The sequence below is a fragment of the Pinus tabuliformis genome, chromosome Q, assembly GCF_031772625.1.
Source record: "Pinus tabuliformis cultivar Carrire ecotype Pingquan chromosome Q, CPIR1, whole genome shotgun sequence".
NCBI classification, from domain to species: domain Eukaryota; kingdom Viridiplantae; phylum Streptophyta; class Pinopsida; order Pinales; family Pinaceae; genus Pinus; species Pinus tabuliformis.
In genome coordinates this window covers 753,814,934-753,829,701 of record NC_142296.1, presented here as the reverse complement: position 1 = coordinate 753,829,701, position 14,768 = coordinate 753,814,934, and the positions used below count along the sequence as shown (strand labels likewise).

General features: G+C 41.5%; 1 protein-coding gene across 2 annotated transcripts in view; it reads left to right on the top strand.

Annotated features, from left to right (window-relative positions):
• The window catches only part of GSH1 (glutamate-cysteine ligase), a 406,219-nt gene that overhangs the window by 341,985 nt on the left and 49,466 nt on the right, over window positions 1-14,768 (top strand). For both annotated transcript variants that reach the window (XM_089385200.1, XM_089385199.1), the window contains exons 14-15: window positions 4,621-4,701; window positions 4,881-4,950. In XM_089385200.1, the coding sequence (XP_089241326.1) occupies window positions 4,621-4,701; window positions 4,881-4,950 (151 nt within the window). The remainder of the gene's footprint in view (window positions 1-4,620; window positions 4,702-4,880; window positions 4,951-14,768) is intronic.

Sequence of the window (14,768 nt, the reverse complement as noted above, 5' to 3'; positions counted from 1 at the left end):
CATATTGCCACATACCCAAAGAAAAGAGGAAGAAGTTGGATCAAACTGCAAAAAAGGGATATCTGGTGGGATATAGCGAGAACGCTAAGGCATACAGAATCTATCTTCCAAGGAGCAGGAAAGTAGTAGTTCGACGAGATGTAAAGTTCATGGAAGACATGGCTTTCAGAAGATCTCGTGAGATGCCTTCCAAGGAGCAGTCGAAAGAGGAGCCGTTGGTTAAGCCTCTTCAACCAACAGAAGTAAAGAATTCTTCCTCAGGGTAGGAAGATTTTCAGGATGAGGAGGAGGAGCTAATAGAAGCACCTGATGTTAGAAGAGGAACTAGCAAGGAACTTCGTTAGATTCTGCGAGATGCAGAGGACTTCATTGGTGCGCCAGGAAACAATAAGAGGGAGTGAAAACAACCAAATAGATATCAGGCATTAGTAGCTCAGGATGGAGAGCTTGCCAGTTTCAAGGAGGCAACTCAACGTCAAGTTTGGCTAGATGCGATGGTAGAGGAGTACAACTCCATAATGGTGAACAATGTTTGGGAGGTGGTGCCAAGGCCTCAAGATAGATCAGTGGTAGGTTCAAGATGGATCTACAAGATCAAATACGCTGCAGATGGCAGTGTTGAGAAATACAAGGCCAGGTTTGTGGCTAAAGGGTATGCTCAAGAGGAAGGAATTGATTATGAGGAGACCTTCACCCTAGTAGCCAGGTATACATCTATTAGGATTGTGATATCTCTTGCAGCTCAGATGGGATGGGAGATTCATCAGATGGATGTCAAAACGAAATTTCTGAGCGGGGTAATAGAAGAAGAGGTATACATTGAAAAACCAGAGGGCTTTGAGACTCGTGAGAAGAAGTCTCATATATGCAGATTGAAGAAAGCGTTGTATGGGCTGAAACAGGCACCGAGAGCATGGTATAGTCGAATAGACGGCTACTTGCAGAAGATGGGATTTGTCAAGAGTGACGCGGATCCGAATCTCTACTATCTAGTTGTAGAGAACGAGATGCTAATCTTAGTATTGTATGTGGCTGATCTCTTTCTGACAGGATCATCCAGACTCATTAGGGACTGCAAGAAGAATCTAGCCACAAAATTCGATATGAAGGATTTGGGACAAATCCATTACTTCCTAGGGTTGGAAGTTTGGCAGCAGAAGGGAGAAATCTTCCTTGGGCAAGGGAGGTATGCTACAGAAATCCTGAAAAGATTCGGGATGGAGGACTGTAGACCCATGGCTACGCCAATGATCACCAACTGGAAGAAGATTGACGCATCAGAAGACAAGGATGTCGATCCCACCCTATACAAGCAACTCATAAGGTCCTTGATGTATCTGGTCAATATCAGGCCAGGCATTTGCTACGCTGTCAACACCTTCAGTGAGTTCATGGTGGAACCAAAGAGGGCACACTGGGCAACAACCAAACACGTTCTTAGGTATTTACAGGGAACAGTCGATGATGGGCTCCTCTACACCAAAGGTAAGGATATTAGTTTGAGTGGATTTACTGATGCAGATTGGGCATGAAGTTCAGTGGATTGGAAAAGTACCTCTAGGCACTGTTTCAACATTGGATCAGGAATGATCTCTTGGTGCAGTAGGAAACAGAAGTCCGTGGCTCTGAACTCATCTGAGGCAGAATATATGGCAACAAGCACAACTTCGTGTGAGGCCATATGGCTAAGATAACTGCTTGTGAACCTATTTAGAAGGAATATGGAGGCGACCAGGATCATGTGCAATAATCAGAGTTGCATCAAACTCTCTGAGAATCCAGTGTTTCATGTTGAAGCACATTGATATCCGGTGTTACTTTGTTAGAGGCTGTGTCCAATGAGGAGCTGTATAGTTGAGCTACATTCCTACAAGAGAACAGGTGGCAGACATCCTCACCAAGGCCCTTGGAAGGACAAAGTTTGACTATTTCAAGGAAAAGATGAGGATGGTAAAGAACCCGTTTCAGAAGCAGAAATGGGAGTGATAGCGGCACGGATGCAGAGGGAGTTGCTGTGCGGATGCAGTGTTGGGAGAAAGGACCAAGAGTAGGATGAATGCAGAGGGAGTTGTCGTACAGATGCAGAGCCATGGGCAGCAGTACAGGATACAACAATGCAGAGGATGTTGGGCAGGGAGGCTTAGCATCAACACAGGGACCGATGCCAGATGATTAGGGTGATACTCAGTAAGGAGTACTATTAGAGCACAGTCCTCGCTAAGAGAGAGTGTTGATTTGAGGTAGCATCGGATGTGCTCTAGCCATAAAAATTGGTGGAGAAGTTAAGGCACATGAGATCTCCAATACCCAGAAAGGGTTTGGGCAGATTCTAAATAATTTGGGAGATATTAAAATAATTAATATTTTTTAATGGAGTCCCTAAATCTAAACTTAGGGAAAATAAAATATTAATGTGAATTAATATAAATCTATGTTAGAATGGTCCAAAAGTCATGGATCAAGCCAGAGTTAATCTTAGTTGCTGATTAGGGAGTTAATCTCGGCCGTTGATCTGTCAATGAGAACAGTATAAGAGGAGGCTTGAGGGTCACTTGGAGAACACACTGAGGGAGATCAATCAGTTCAATTTTTGGAGTGGGGTTAGCTGAGAAATTGAATCAGTGGTCTGGTGAGCAGTCAAGAGGGCAGAATCCGGAACTGCTGGGAACTGCCGGAACAGCCGGGAAAGTTGATGCAAAGGGCAGAAGCTGGAACTGTTGGGAACAACTAGAATTTCTAGGAACTGTCGGAACTGCCTGGAAAGTTGTCGCAGAGGGCAGAAGAGGTGACACAAAAATAGCGAGGTTAGCCAGTCATGTGTCGGATCAGCCGGAATTCTGCTAGGGGAAGTGAGGTAAAACTCACTTAGATTTTCCCCTAGTATTTTCTCTTTTAAGGATTGCTAGATGAGCATCCTAGATTTGTATTCAGATATTTCTCTTGCATAATAATAAAATCCTCCCTTGCTGCACCGGTTTTCCCACATTGGGTTTTTCCGGGGGCTGTTGTCCAAAATATTTGTGTCAATATGTTGATTCTTGTGCATATGTTTGTTTCTGTATTACGATGTGATATCTGCAGTAGTATTTATTTTAATGTTTACTGAAGTAATTTCATAAATAACTTATTTAGGAATAAATAGGAAAAGTAAATCAGTTGCTGCAGTGATAGAATTTTCACAATCCATGCCCCAAAGTGCCCATGACAAGTGGGGAAAATTACTCAACTATATCAATGAAAAGCCATACCTTCGGGGTTGGGAGGCCCACCTTCAAACATACAATCATGACAAGTGGGCGAGGGACCACATGGTTGGCTCAGGTGGCGGAGATAATGGCACATCGAGCTATCCGATCGCTGCAAGGGGCTGCTGTTTATCGAAGTCTGAATTCCCATATATATGAAATGGTTGTGAGCACGTCCTCTCTCTAGGACATATATATCCATGTATTCTAGGATAGATACCAAGGGAATGCAGGATCTAGTTGTATTTTCTTTGCATGTCGCATAAATAATTACATGGAGCTTAAGTTTCTCCAGTATTGGTCTTTGCACTAAACTTTTATTTGATGCAAGAAATTTATGTGGAAATATGAATATTTAGCATGTAAGTTGGCATTCTATGTCTATATTCTATCACTCATACGACATCGATCAATTTTGCATTTTTTTTCCATTTTATTTGTGTACAGTCTTGGTGTTTTGGTTATTTGAACATTGAAAAAGTACTTAATCACAATTATTTTTCCATACATTCTGTTAGGAATTTAAAGTATTCTGCTAAATACTCTGAATTTAAGTTGCTAAAACATTATGCTGAGTAACTGTATCTGGAATAAGCAGTCCCTGTTTGTCATGAGATTGACAGAGGATTTCTGCTATCGTATATTAGAATAATGCATAATGATTGATTGATATGAATTGTGAATACAATGAGCCTTGTGAGGGTGTAGTTATATGCATTGATTGGTCACATGGTGAATGGGTGTGTGGCCTCTGACCTTTCATTAACCTAATTATTATTATTATCTTTATTATAGAATGATATGGTTTTGAGTCTTGACATATTTAATGCATGATTGAGGGTGTAGTTTTATGCATTGATTGGTCACATGGTGAATGGTTGTGTGGCCTCTGACCTTTCATTAACCTAAGTATTATTGTTATTTTTATTATAGGATGATATGGTTTTGACATAAAATATATAGTGGATCAAAATTTTAATTTCTCAAATAGCAGTGTTCCATTATTCAACAGTGTGAAAACTAAAAGAACTTTGTGGCCTGTCTATCCTGAGCATCTTATCAATAACGGACATTAGGCTTTTGAAGAATTGCAACTTATCTTGCTATGTTAGTTCCAAATACCTTGCTATCTTTATGATCTTGTGCAGTTGAAGATGATTTGAGTTAAAATGGAAGTCAAATGATCCTTTTTCTATTTTCATTTTTGGTCTTCATTCTGTTTCAGGTTTTATAATGAAACTATGTGACCAAGTTTTTAATACAACAATTGGACAATAGAATTGATACACATTTTAATACTGAATATTATAGCATCTTTTGAGAAAAATTCTCAGTTCATCGTTTATGTGTTTGAAAAATTTTGTGTATATTTCAGGTCCCAAAGATGGGTTTGAAGACTCCTTTCCGAGACTCCTTGTTGAGGCATGTAGCAGAAGATATTTTGCAACTGGCAAAAGTAAAGATCCTTTGATCCATCTGCCTTTCTTGATATTTTTCATAATGCTTCGGATATTGTTTCTGTCCCAAGTTGTATTTTGGATGCATAGTGGCCCACATGTTGTTCCTCGACAACTGTGACAGATCATACAAAGCTGCTTCTAATATTAGAAATGATTATATTATTGATTGTTGCAGGATGGCTTGCAAAGAAGAGGCTTCAAGGAAAGTGGGTTTTTAAATGAAGTAGCTGAAGTAGTTAGAACAGGTAACACATACAGCTATTAAGTAGTGTAGATTTCTTGTCTTTGAAAGTTGGGAATGAGTTTGATTGAATTTTAAAGAATGCGATCTACTTATAAATTATTGATTACCCTAGTTAGATGTTACAGACATAAATATATAAATAAAATTTTCATAAAGGATTAATAATAATTAATTATAATTAGTATAATGGAATGACTTGTCCTAAAGGCCAAGACTATTCATGAAAGGGCATCCAGTCTAGTTATATATCTCGGGGTTACCCTCATTGTGTTCCATCATATCATTTTTACGAAACAATTTTATATATATCAATTATTGTTAATTTTAGATAACAATGGTATGTTCTATGCTTCAACACAATTGACTTCAATGTTTCTTATCAGCCCAATGACAATTTCAATTATCTTTAGTAGCAATCACATTAACTTATACACATTGACAGCAAATGCAGATAGAACATAAAAACATATACAAAAGACAAGCCAGGACAAGAGGACACAAGATGTGGCAGATGCCGGGGACAAACCGCAATGTGGGGAAACCCTTTGATCAAATCTTTTTATTATTCTTCAATAGTTCAGTAGAGAGAGAGAGAGAGAGTACAAATATCAGAAATACATGCCCAAAACAAATATTTCAAATCAGCAGTCAATGCAGCCCTAACCAGAAAGTCAACGGTGGTCAAAGATGCCCCAAAACGTCCTCCAAGCAGCTCGGTCAACAACAGAAGAATGCGGGTCAACCCAAAACCTGCTCAGTCAACCCAATCAATGTCTGCTGTAATTCTGCAGTCAAACCAGAGAGTCAACGCAGCAGTCAACTCTGTCAAACAGTGCCCAATCACCTTGAAATCTGTGCCAAAGAATGCGCCCTGCAGAAATCAGAAATATGTCCCCAAAACAGTGCCAACGCTGGTCAAATACTTCAAGTCAACTCAGGTCAACGCACACCCTAATCTTGAAATTTTCAGTCTCCAAAACCAGTCCAGAAACCTGCCTTCCACACGTGTGAATAAGAGATCCTCCAAGTTGTATGAACCAATCAAGAGAGGAGAGAGAAAATGATGTGATGAGATGAGTGATGTCCAAATGAGAGAAGGGTCCCTCCTATTTATACAATTCGTTGAGGGTGAGGAGACACATCCAATGGGCTTCATAACCCTACATTTGACTGGGTCAACCTTGACAATTTGTCCATGAGAAAGAATAAATTCAAAATTCCATTTCTGCTTGTCAGAATGAGATGATCTTTATATCAAAATTGTACTTCTCGAGAAGAGGAATCCAAGGCAATGGTCATCTCCATCATATGAGTTGTCCTAAGGTAGAATTTAGCCCTACTTTCCTATTTTAGCACTCCCTCTCAACCTATGTCACAAGGTTCGTTGAAATTTAACCTTGAGGTTCGAATTTTGGTGAACCCTAACAACATTTTGAGGTTCGGCGAACGTCATAGCCATTGAGCAAGTCCATAGATCAAAACTTATAACTTCATGTCACAACTCAAGCTTGTAATTTATCCTTATAGTTTCCATGTCTGTGATATCATTTTTGATGTTTACTGATGTTGATTTCTTACTATTTTATCCTATAATTCATTTTAAATCAATATATATATATATATATATACACGAACCTAATGACAAATCTCATCCGAAGCCCATAAAAAAATTCGAACTCAAACCGAACCTAATCATTGCCGAACCATGTGACATTGCTCTCAATTAGGGAGAATTCCACCTGCCAATCCATCATCATGCCAACCTGTCATCCGTACCATCCCTGCCATCACTGCCCTGTACTGCTCTGCTTTGCTAAACCATGAAGTAATAATGAAGAAGTGATCGAGAGTGAGACATAAGATCATATCGCTCTCCACTGGAAAAAATTAGTACTTGATCCCAGATCAAGTTGTTGGACACCATGCATCCTAGTCATAGGGAGTACGACATACACGATGCGTCCATCAGTAGTGCTATGGTCCCTAACCATCTTTTCCCAACTCATTGGCCAAATGAGAGGTACTTCCCATGAGTCCTAGACTCTATGGGTAGGATGTGTGTCGATGGATCAACAGAAGAAGGTGAACCACTCATCTTATGCATATGTCAATCGTAGGGGAAGGTGAACCACTCACCCTACATGCATGTGTCCCGGTAGGGGAAGGTGAACCACTCACCCTACACACATGTCAACCATAATGGGTATCACAGGGGAAGGTGAATTACTCAACTTGTATCCAGCGCACCACTAGGGGAAGGTGAACCACTTACCCTGTGGCCGCTCATAGCTCCAAGAAGTACCCCACACCCCTAGGAGCTCCCAGAGCTCTATGTCCAACTCATATGAAACCCTCATAGGAGGGTCGTTCCATGACTCCAAGTCTCTCTCGTAAGGTTAAGAATTTGACCTTCTCCAAAGGCTTTGTGAGAATGTCTGCAACCTACTCAGCTATCCTGATGTGTTGGAGCCTAACTACTCCCCGTTGTACAATATCCCAGATAAAGTGGTACCTGATATCAATGTGCTTGGAGCGGTCGTGGAACACAAGATTCTATGATAGACGAATCCTGCTCTGGTTGTCGCAGATGATCACAGTGGTATCTAGCACGTGCTCAAATAGCTCACTAAGGAGCTTCCTCAACCAGACTACTTCACAACAGGCCATACTCGCAATAATGTACTCGGCCTCGGCGGTGCTTAGTGCAACCGATTTTTGCTTCCAGCGCATCCAAGATATAGAAGCAGACCCCAAAGAGAAGAAGCACCTAAACGTGCTCTTACTATCCACCACACTGCCAACCGAGTCAGCATCTGCATATCCATGTAGCCTCAAATCCCCAGTAGTGTATCTCAGTCCATAGTGGATTGTGCCTCAGAGATATCTCAAGAGATTCTTGGCAGCGATCCAATGAATGTGATGAGGGTCGACCATATATTGACTCAACGTGTTCACAGCGAAGCATATGTCAGGACGAGAGTTGACCAAAACATCAGTGCCCCCACAAGTTGATGATACTCGGTAGGGTTCGCCAATCCGGTTCCAACAACACCTCCACATGGCTTCTTAAAGTTGAGTTCCATTATAGTCACAGACTTGCATTCCACCATCCCACATCTGTCAAGTAGCTTCCCAATGTATTTTCCTTGAGAAAGGAAAATCTCACCTGGCTTTTGTCAGACCTCCAACCCTAGAAAATAATGCATCAGTCCTAGGTCCTCCATCTTGAACTCGGAAGCCAACTCCCTCTTGCATTGATGAATGAGAGGGTCATGTCCTGTGAGAAAAAGATCATACACATAAAGGACCAGAATGAGAGGTCTGTCCTTTTCAACGTTGAAGTATAGGTTCGGGTCAGCATCGCTTCTTGTAAATGCCAACTTCATAAGATAGCTATCAATCCTCCCATAACAAGCCCTAGGGGGCTTACTTCAACCCATAGAGGGCTTTCTTCAACCTGGATACATGTGTCTCACGATCTTGAACCTCGAACCCCTCGGGTTGTTCCACATATACTTCCTCCTTAAGTGAACCATGCAAGAAGGAAATTTTGACATCTATCTGGTGAAGGTTCCAGCCTTGCGATGCAACAAGGGCAACCGGTGCAAGTATTTCATCATAGTCTAGTCCTTCCTTTTGAGAGAAGCCTCGAGAAACAAATCTGGCCTTGAACTTTTTAACACTCCCATCAGCTCCATGTTTGATCTTGTAGAGTCATTTTGAAGTGACCACTGACTTGTCCTTGGGTCTAGGAACCACACCCTAGACATCATTCTTCATGATCGACTCATACTTTTCGTTCATCGCATCCTTCCAAACTTGGTGTTTCATGACTTCTTCGAATGTACAAGGCTCAGATTTTATAATGGTACTCACGGCAGCTAAGTACCCTTGGTACTTGATTGGCTTCCTCCTTTCACGAAATGCCCCCCCTGGTGCAATATGCTTCTCAAGATCTTCAAGAGTGTCTTTGAGCCAGAAAGGTCTTTTTCTTGAAGTAGAGGGCTCACTAGGAGGTGAATCAATGGGATCCATTGGACCTTCAACAGCGGACATCAGTTCATCGGGCGGAGGTTCATCTGTCTTTTCTGTATTAGCATCATCGTTGTTCTTCCTAGGAATAGGAAGATCTCAGATCTTTCTAAGAGCAGAATCTTCATCAAAAGTGACATCATGACTTAATTCCACTGCCCTTTGACCAGGCACATAATTCTATATGCCTTCGAAGTTTCCCTGTAGCCCACAAATTTTCCTTTCTTCCCAAATGCATCTATTTTTCTTCTTTTCTCTTCCGACACATGAAAATATACGGGACAACCAAAAATTCTAAAATGAGAAACATCAGGTTCTTACCGGTGAAAACTTCTTCGGGTGTCTCGAAGTCCAAATCTTGATGTGGGCATCGGTTTTGGACATGCACAACGCTGTTGGGAGCTTCTCCCCATAAGAACTTTAGAAGACCTTGATCATGTAGCATGGCACATGTGGCTTCTATGATAGTACGATTCTTCCTTTTGGCAACACCATTTTGTTCAGGAGTATATGCAGTAGTCTCCCTCTTAATTCCAACTTCTCTACAATAGTCTTTGAATTCATTTGACTCATATTCAGTACCATTATCGGTACACAATATTTTGATCTTCTTTCCTATTTGATTCTCGACCAAGGCTTTGAACGAGAGGAACCACTTGAATACTTCATCCTTCTTCTTTAAGAAATAGATCCATGTTTTGTGAGAGAAATCATCCACAAAAATAACATAATACAAATATCCACCCAAAGATGACACGAGCAACATACCTGATAGATCAGAATGGACCAATTGAAGAATATCAGTGGTTTGAGTCTCACTTGAGGGGAATGGTCCCCTTGTATGTTTTCCAGCTTCATATCCCTGACAAACACCTTCATGATTTAAGTTGATTCAGGCATCTTTGTGATCATCTTCCTTACATCATGTAAGGCTTTGAAATGAAGGTGAGAAAATCTCCGATGCCATAATTTGGATTGAAGAGAAGTATCACAAGTCATTGCTCCCAACAGACTTCCTCCAACCTGATAGAGACCTCCAACCCTGCATCCAAGAGTGAATGCATCTCTTGCGTTTCTTTGCTAAACACAAACCTTCCCATCAATGAATGTCACCTTAAAACCTTTGTCTTCCATCGCAGAAATAGAAACTAAGTTCTTTTTCAGATCAGGTGCATATAGCACTTCTTGTAAGTGGAGGGTTTGACTTTGATTTAAGTGAAGAGTAACAGTCCCAATTCCTTTCACAAGATAAGTAGCATTATCCCCAAGTATAATCTCCATATTTGTCTTCTTTTCAACCAAGTTTGAGAGAGCTTCTTTGTACCCAGTGAAGTGCCTTGAGGCACCACTATTAATCAACCAATGGTCCAATTGTGAAAATTCTATCACTACAACAACTGATTTGTTTTAACTACTTATTTTCTCAATAAGTTATTTACGAAAACCCTTTAGTAAACATTAAAAAAAATTTTGTTGCAGATATCACACCATAATACAGAAACAAACACATGCACAAGAATCAAGACATCAACACAGATATTCTGGACAATTGTCCCCGGAAAAACCCAATGTGGGAAACTGGTGCAGCAGAGGACGATTTTATTATTCAGCAATTCTTTAGTACAACCAGGTGCCAAACTGGCTTACCCAACAGAGAAAAATTTCTCCAGCACTTCTCTCAGTCTCAACGTCAGGCTTGCTGGCCTCTGCGTCAGCTCCTGCCTCTGTGCGTCAGCACTGGGCCTCTTTGCGTCACCCACACAGGACCTCCAATGAATGCACAGTTTGTTGCCTTTGCATCTGCCTCTCCAACCTCTGCGTTGGTCTTCCGGTGTTGTTCCCGCCTCTCTGCTCCATACCCCCTGCCTCTTGCTGCTCTCCAAACCACTAGTTCGAATTTCTCAGCTAACCCCGCTCTAGAAATCGAGCTGACTAGTCTCCCTCAGTGTGTCTTCCAACTGAACCTCAAGCCTCCTCTTATACTTTTCTTGTTGGTCCTTCAACGACTGAGATTAAATCTCTAATCAATGGCTAAGATTAGATTTGGCTTGATCCATGACTTTTGGAACCTTCTAACCCAGTTTTATATTAATAGCCATTAATATTTTATTTTTCCTAAGTTTAGACATAGGAACTCCATTAAAAATATTAATCTCGTGTGCTTTAGCCTCTCCACCAATTTTCATAGCTAGAGCACATCTGATGCTACCCCAAATCAGCACTCCCTCTTAGCAAGGACTGTGCTCTAGTAATACTCCACACTGAGCATTACTCTGATTATACGACACCGGTACCTGTGCTGACGCTAGGCCTCCATGCCCACCATCCTTTGCACTGTTGCATCCTTTACTGCTGCCCATGGCTCTGCCTCTGCCACTGCTGCATTTGTACGACAACTCCCTCTGCATTCGTGCTGCTGTTGGTCCTTTTTCCCAACACTGCAACTCCCTTTGCATCCGTGCTGCTGGTCCTTTTTCCCAACACTGTAACTCCCTCTCTCCTCGTTGGACACAATCTCTGACAAAGTGACACCCGATATCAATATGCTTTGACCGATCGTGAAACATTGGATTCTCAGAGAGCTTGATGCAACTCTGATTATTACACATGATCCTAGTTGCCTCCATCTTTATTATGAATAGGTTCACAAGTAGTTTTCTAAGCCATATGGCCTCGCACGAAGTTGTGCTTGCAGCCATATATTCTGCCTCAGTTGAGCTCAGAGCTACGGGCTTCTGTTTCCTATTCCACCAGGAGGTCATTCCTGATCTAATGTTGAAACAGTACCCAAAGGTACTTTTCTGATTTGTTGAACTTCCAGCCCAATCTGCATCAGTGAATTCACTCAATCTGATATCCTTACTCTTGGTGTACAAGAGTCCATAATCAACTGTTCCCTGTATATATCTAAGAACATGTTTGGCTGTTGCCTAGTGCGCCCTCTTTGGCTCCACCATGAATTGACTGAGGTTGTTGACAGCGTGATTGTTAATTTTAGGTATGTTTTATGCTTAGAGCAATTTATTTCAATTTTCACAGTTAGCTCAATATCTTTTCCAGATTAGCAATCACTTCAGCATTAAAGTAAATTGCAGATAGAACATAAACATAAATCGTAGAAGAGAAGCCAAGACAAGAGGACACAAGATGTGGCGCTAGCCAAGGACCCTGTGGGGAAACCCTTGATCAATTATTCTTATATGTTCTTCAATAGTTCAACAGAGAGAGAGAGAAATAGTACGTTTACAACAGAGGTCAACACGTTGACTTATCTAGATAAGAGCATAGATCATCTCTAAAAAGATGATACATGAGATCAGTTGAAGACATGATGCTTCAACTGATTCTCCAAGGTGACTCCTTCACCTATCGTTGTGCTGCATTTCATCATCATGCTACACCTCATTGCGTTGCACCATGCTGCACCCATCATCACTATGCTGCATCTCATCATGCTTCATTAATCATGACTGTAACCAACACTGTACTGCATTATGTGCCATTGCTACACCATGTTGCCGTACTGACCTATGCTCTGGCTGCACCTTGCTTGCTTGTTGTCCCTTGCTTGCTTGTTGTCCCTAGCATGCTTGTTGTTGCATGCTAGCTATCTCTTGCATGCTAGCTGTAACATTGCATGCTTGGTGTATTTGCTGCTAAGTACCATACAACTATCCCAATGTTAGTTAGTTGTCCCTTGCATGCTGCTCTCCTTGGGAGACAGATGCTCTGGCTGTTGCAGCAATTCCAACAGTTCCGGCAATTCTGGCTATTCTTAGCAGTTTTGGCTGTTCTCGTAGTTCTGGCTTCTGCCGTCTGAAAGTCAGGTTTCTCGGCTCCGACAGTTTCGGCAATTCCGACTGTTCCCGACAATTCTGGCAATTTCGGCAATTCCAACTATTCCAGGAAGTTCCAGCAGTTCCAGCTTTTCCCGACAGTTCTAGTAGTTCCAGCAGTTCCAGCTTTTCCCGACAGTTCTAGTAGTTCTGGCAGTTCCGACAATTCCGGCTATTCCCAGCAGTTCTGGCAATTCCGACTTTTCCAGCTATTCCTGGCAGTTCTGGCTGTTCCTGACAGTTTCGACAATTCCGGTTTCTGCCCTCTAGATTAGGGAAGCGTTATCCCTTAGGATCTCTCCTCCTACAAAAACCCAAAGACAAGTAGAGAGGAAGAGATCCCAAGTGTGTTGAAATGACTTGAATGCCACCTCTATTTATATTAAAACGTTGAGCACAAGTGGGGTTTATTTGGTTGTTGGCCGAACTTGATGAATTGTCCCATAATACAAATAAATTCATATCTCCATGAATACTTATCGGAATCGGATCATCTTTAGATCATTCCTACATCTCTCGATGAGAGGGATCCAAGAAAAGTATCAGCTTGCATTAATAAGATGACCCACATGGAGTTTGGCCCTAGTTGCCAATTTTAACAGTAATAAATGTCTGGCATGGTATTGACAAGATACATCAGGGACCCTATGAGCTGCCTGTATAAGGTGGGATCAACATCCTTGTCTTCTGATGCATCAATTTTCTTCCAATTGGTGATCATTGGAGTAGCCATGGGTCTACAATCATCCATCCTGAAGCTCTTCAGAATTTTTGTAGCATATCTCCCTTGTCCAAGGAAGATCTCCCCCTTTTGTTGCCAAACTTCCAACCCTAGGAAATAATGCATCTATACCAAATCCTTCATGTCAAATTTCGTGGCTAGATTCTTTTTGCAGTCCCTGATGAGCCTGAATGATCCTGTCAGGAAGAGATCATCCAGATATAATACTAGGATTAGAGGTTCATTCTCTACAACCAGATAATAGAGATTTGGATCTACATCACTCTTGACTAATCCCATCTTCTGCAAGTAGCCATCAATTCAACCATACCATGCTCTAGGTTCCTGTTTCAGCCCATACAAGGCTTTCTTCAATCTACATACATGAGACTTCTTCTCATGTGTCTCAAAGCCTTCTGGCTGTTAAATGTATACCTCTTCTTCTATCACCCCGTTCAGAAATGCCGTTTTGACATCCATCTGATGAATCTCCCATCCCATCTATGCTGCAAAAGATATCACGGTTCTAATAGATGTATACTTGGCTACTGGGGCGAAGGTATCTTTGTAGTCAATTCTTTCCTTCTAAGCATACCCCTTAGCCACAGACCTGGCTTTGTATTTTTCCACACTGCTATCTGCAACATATTTAATCTTATATATCCATCTCGAACCTACCATCTATCTGTCTTGAGGCCTTGGCACTACCTCCTAGACATCGTTCACCATTATGGAGTTGTATTCCTCTACCATCACATCCAACCAAACTTGATGTTGAGTAGCCTCTTGAAAACTGGCAGGCTCTCCATCCTGAGCTACTAATGCTTGATATCTATCTGGCTGTTTCGCTCCCTCTTATTGTTCCTTGGTGCACCGATGAAATCCTCTGCATCTCGCAGAATCTGTCGAAGTTCCCTGTACGTTTTTCCTCTGCCAGTAGGTGCTTCAGTTGGCTCCTCCTCCTCCTGTGATTCTTTCTGATCCGAGGAAGAATTCTTTACTTCCATTGGTTGAAGAGGTTTAACCAACAACTCTTCTTTTGACTGCTCCTCAGAAGGCATTTCTCGAGATTTTCTGAAAGCTTCCGATGCTATACTAATTTTAGATAACAATGGTATGTTCTACACTTTAACACAATTTACTTCAATGTTTCTTATCAGCCCAATTTCCAATTTCCAATTATCTTCAGTGGCAATCACATTAACTTATACACATTGACAATAAATGCAG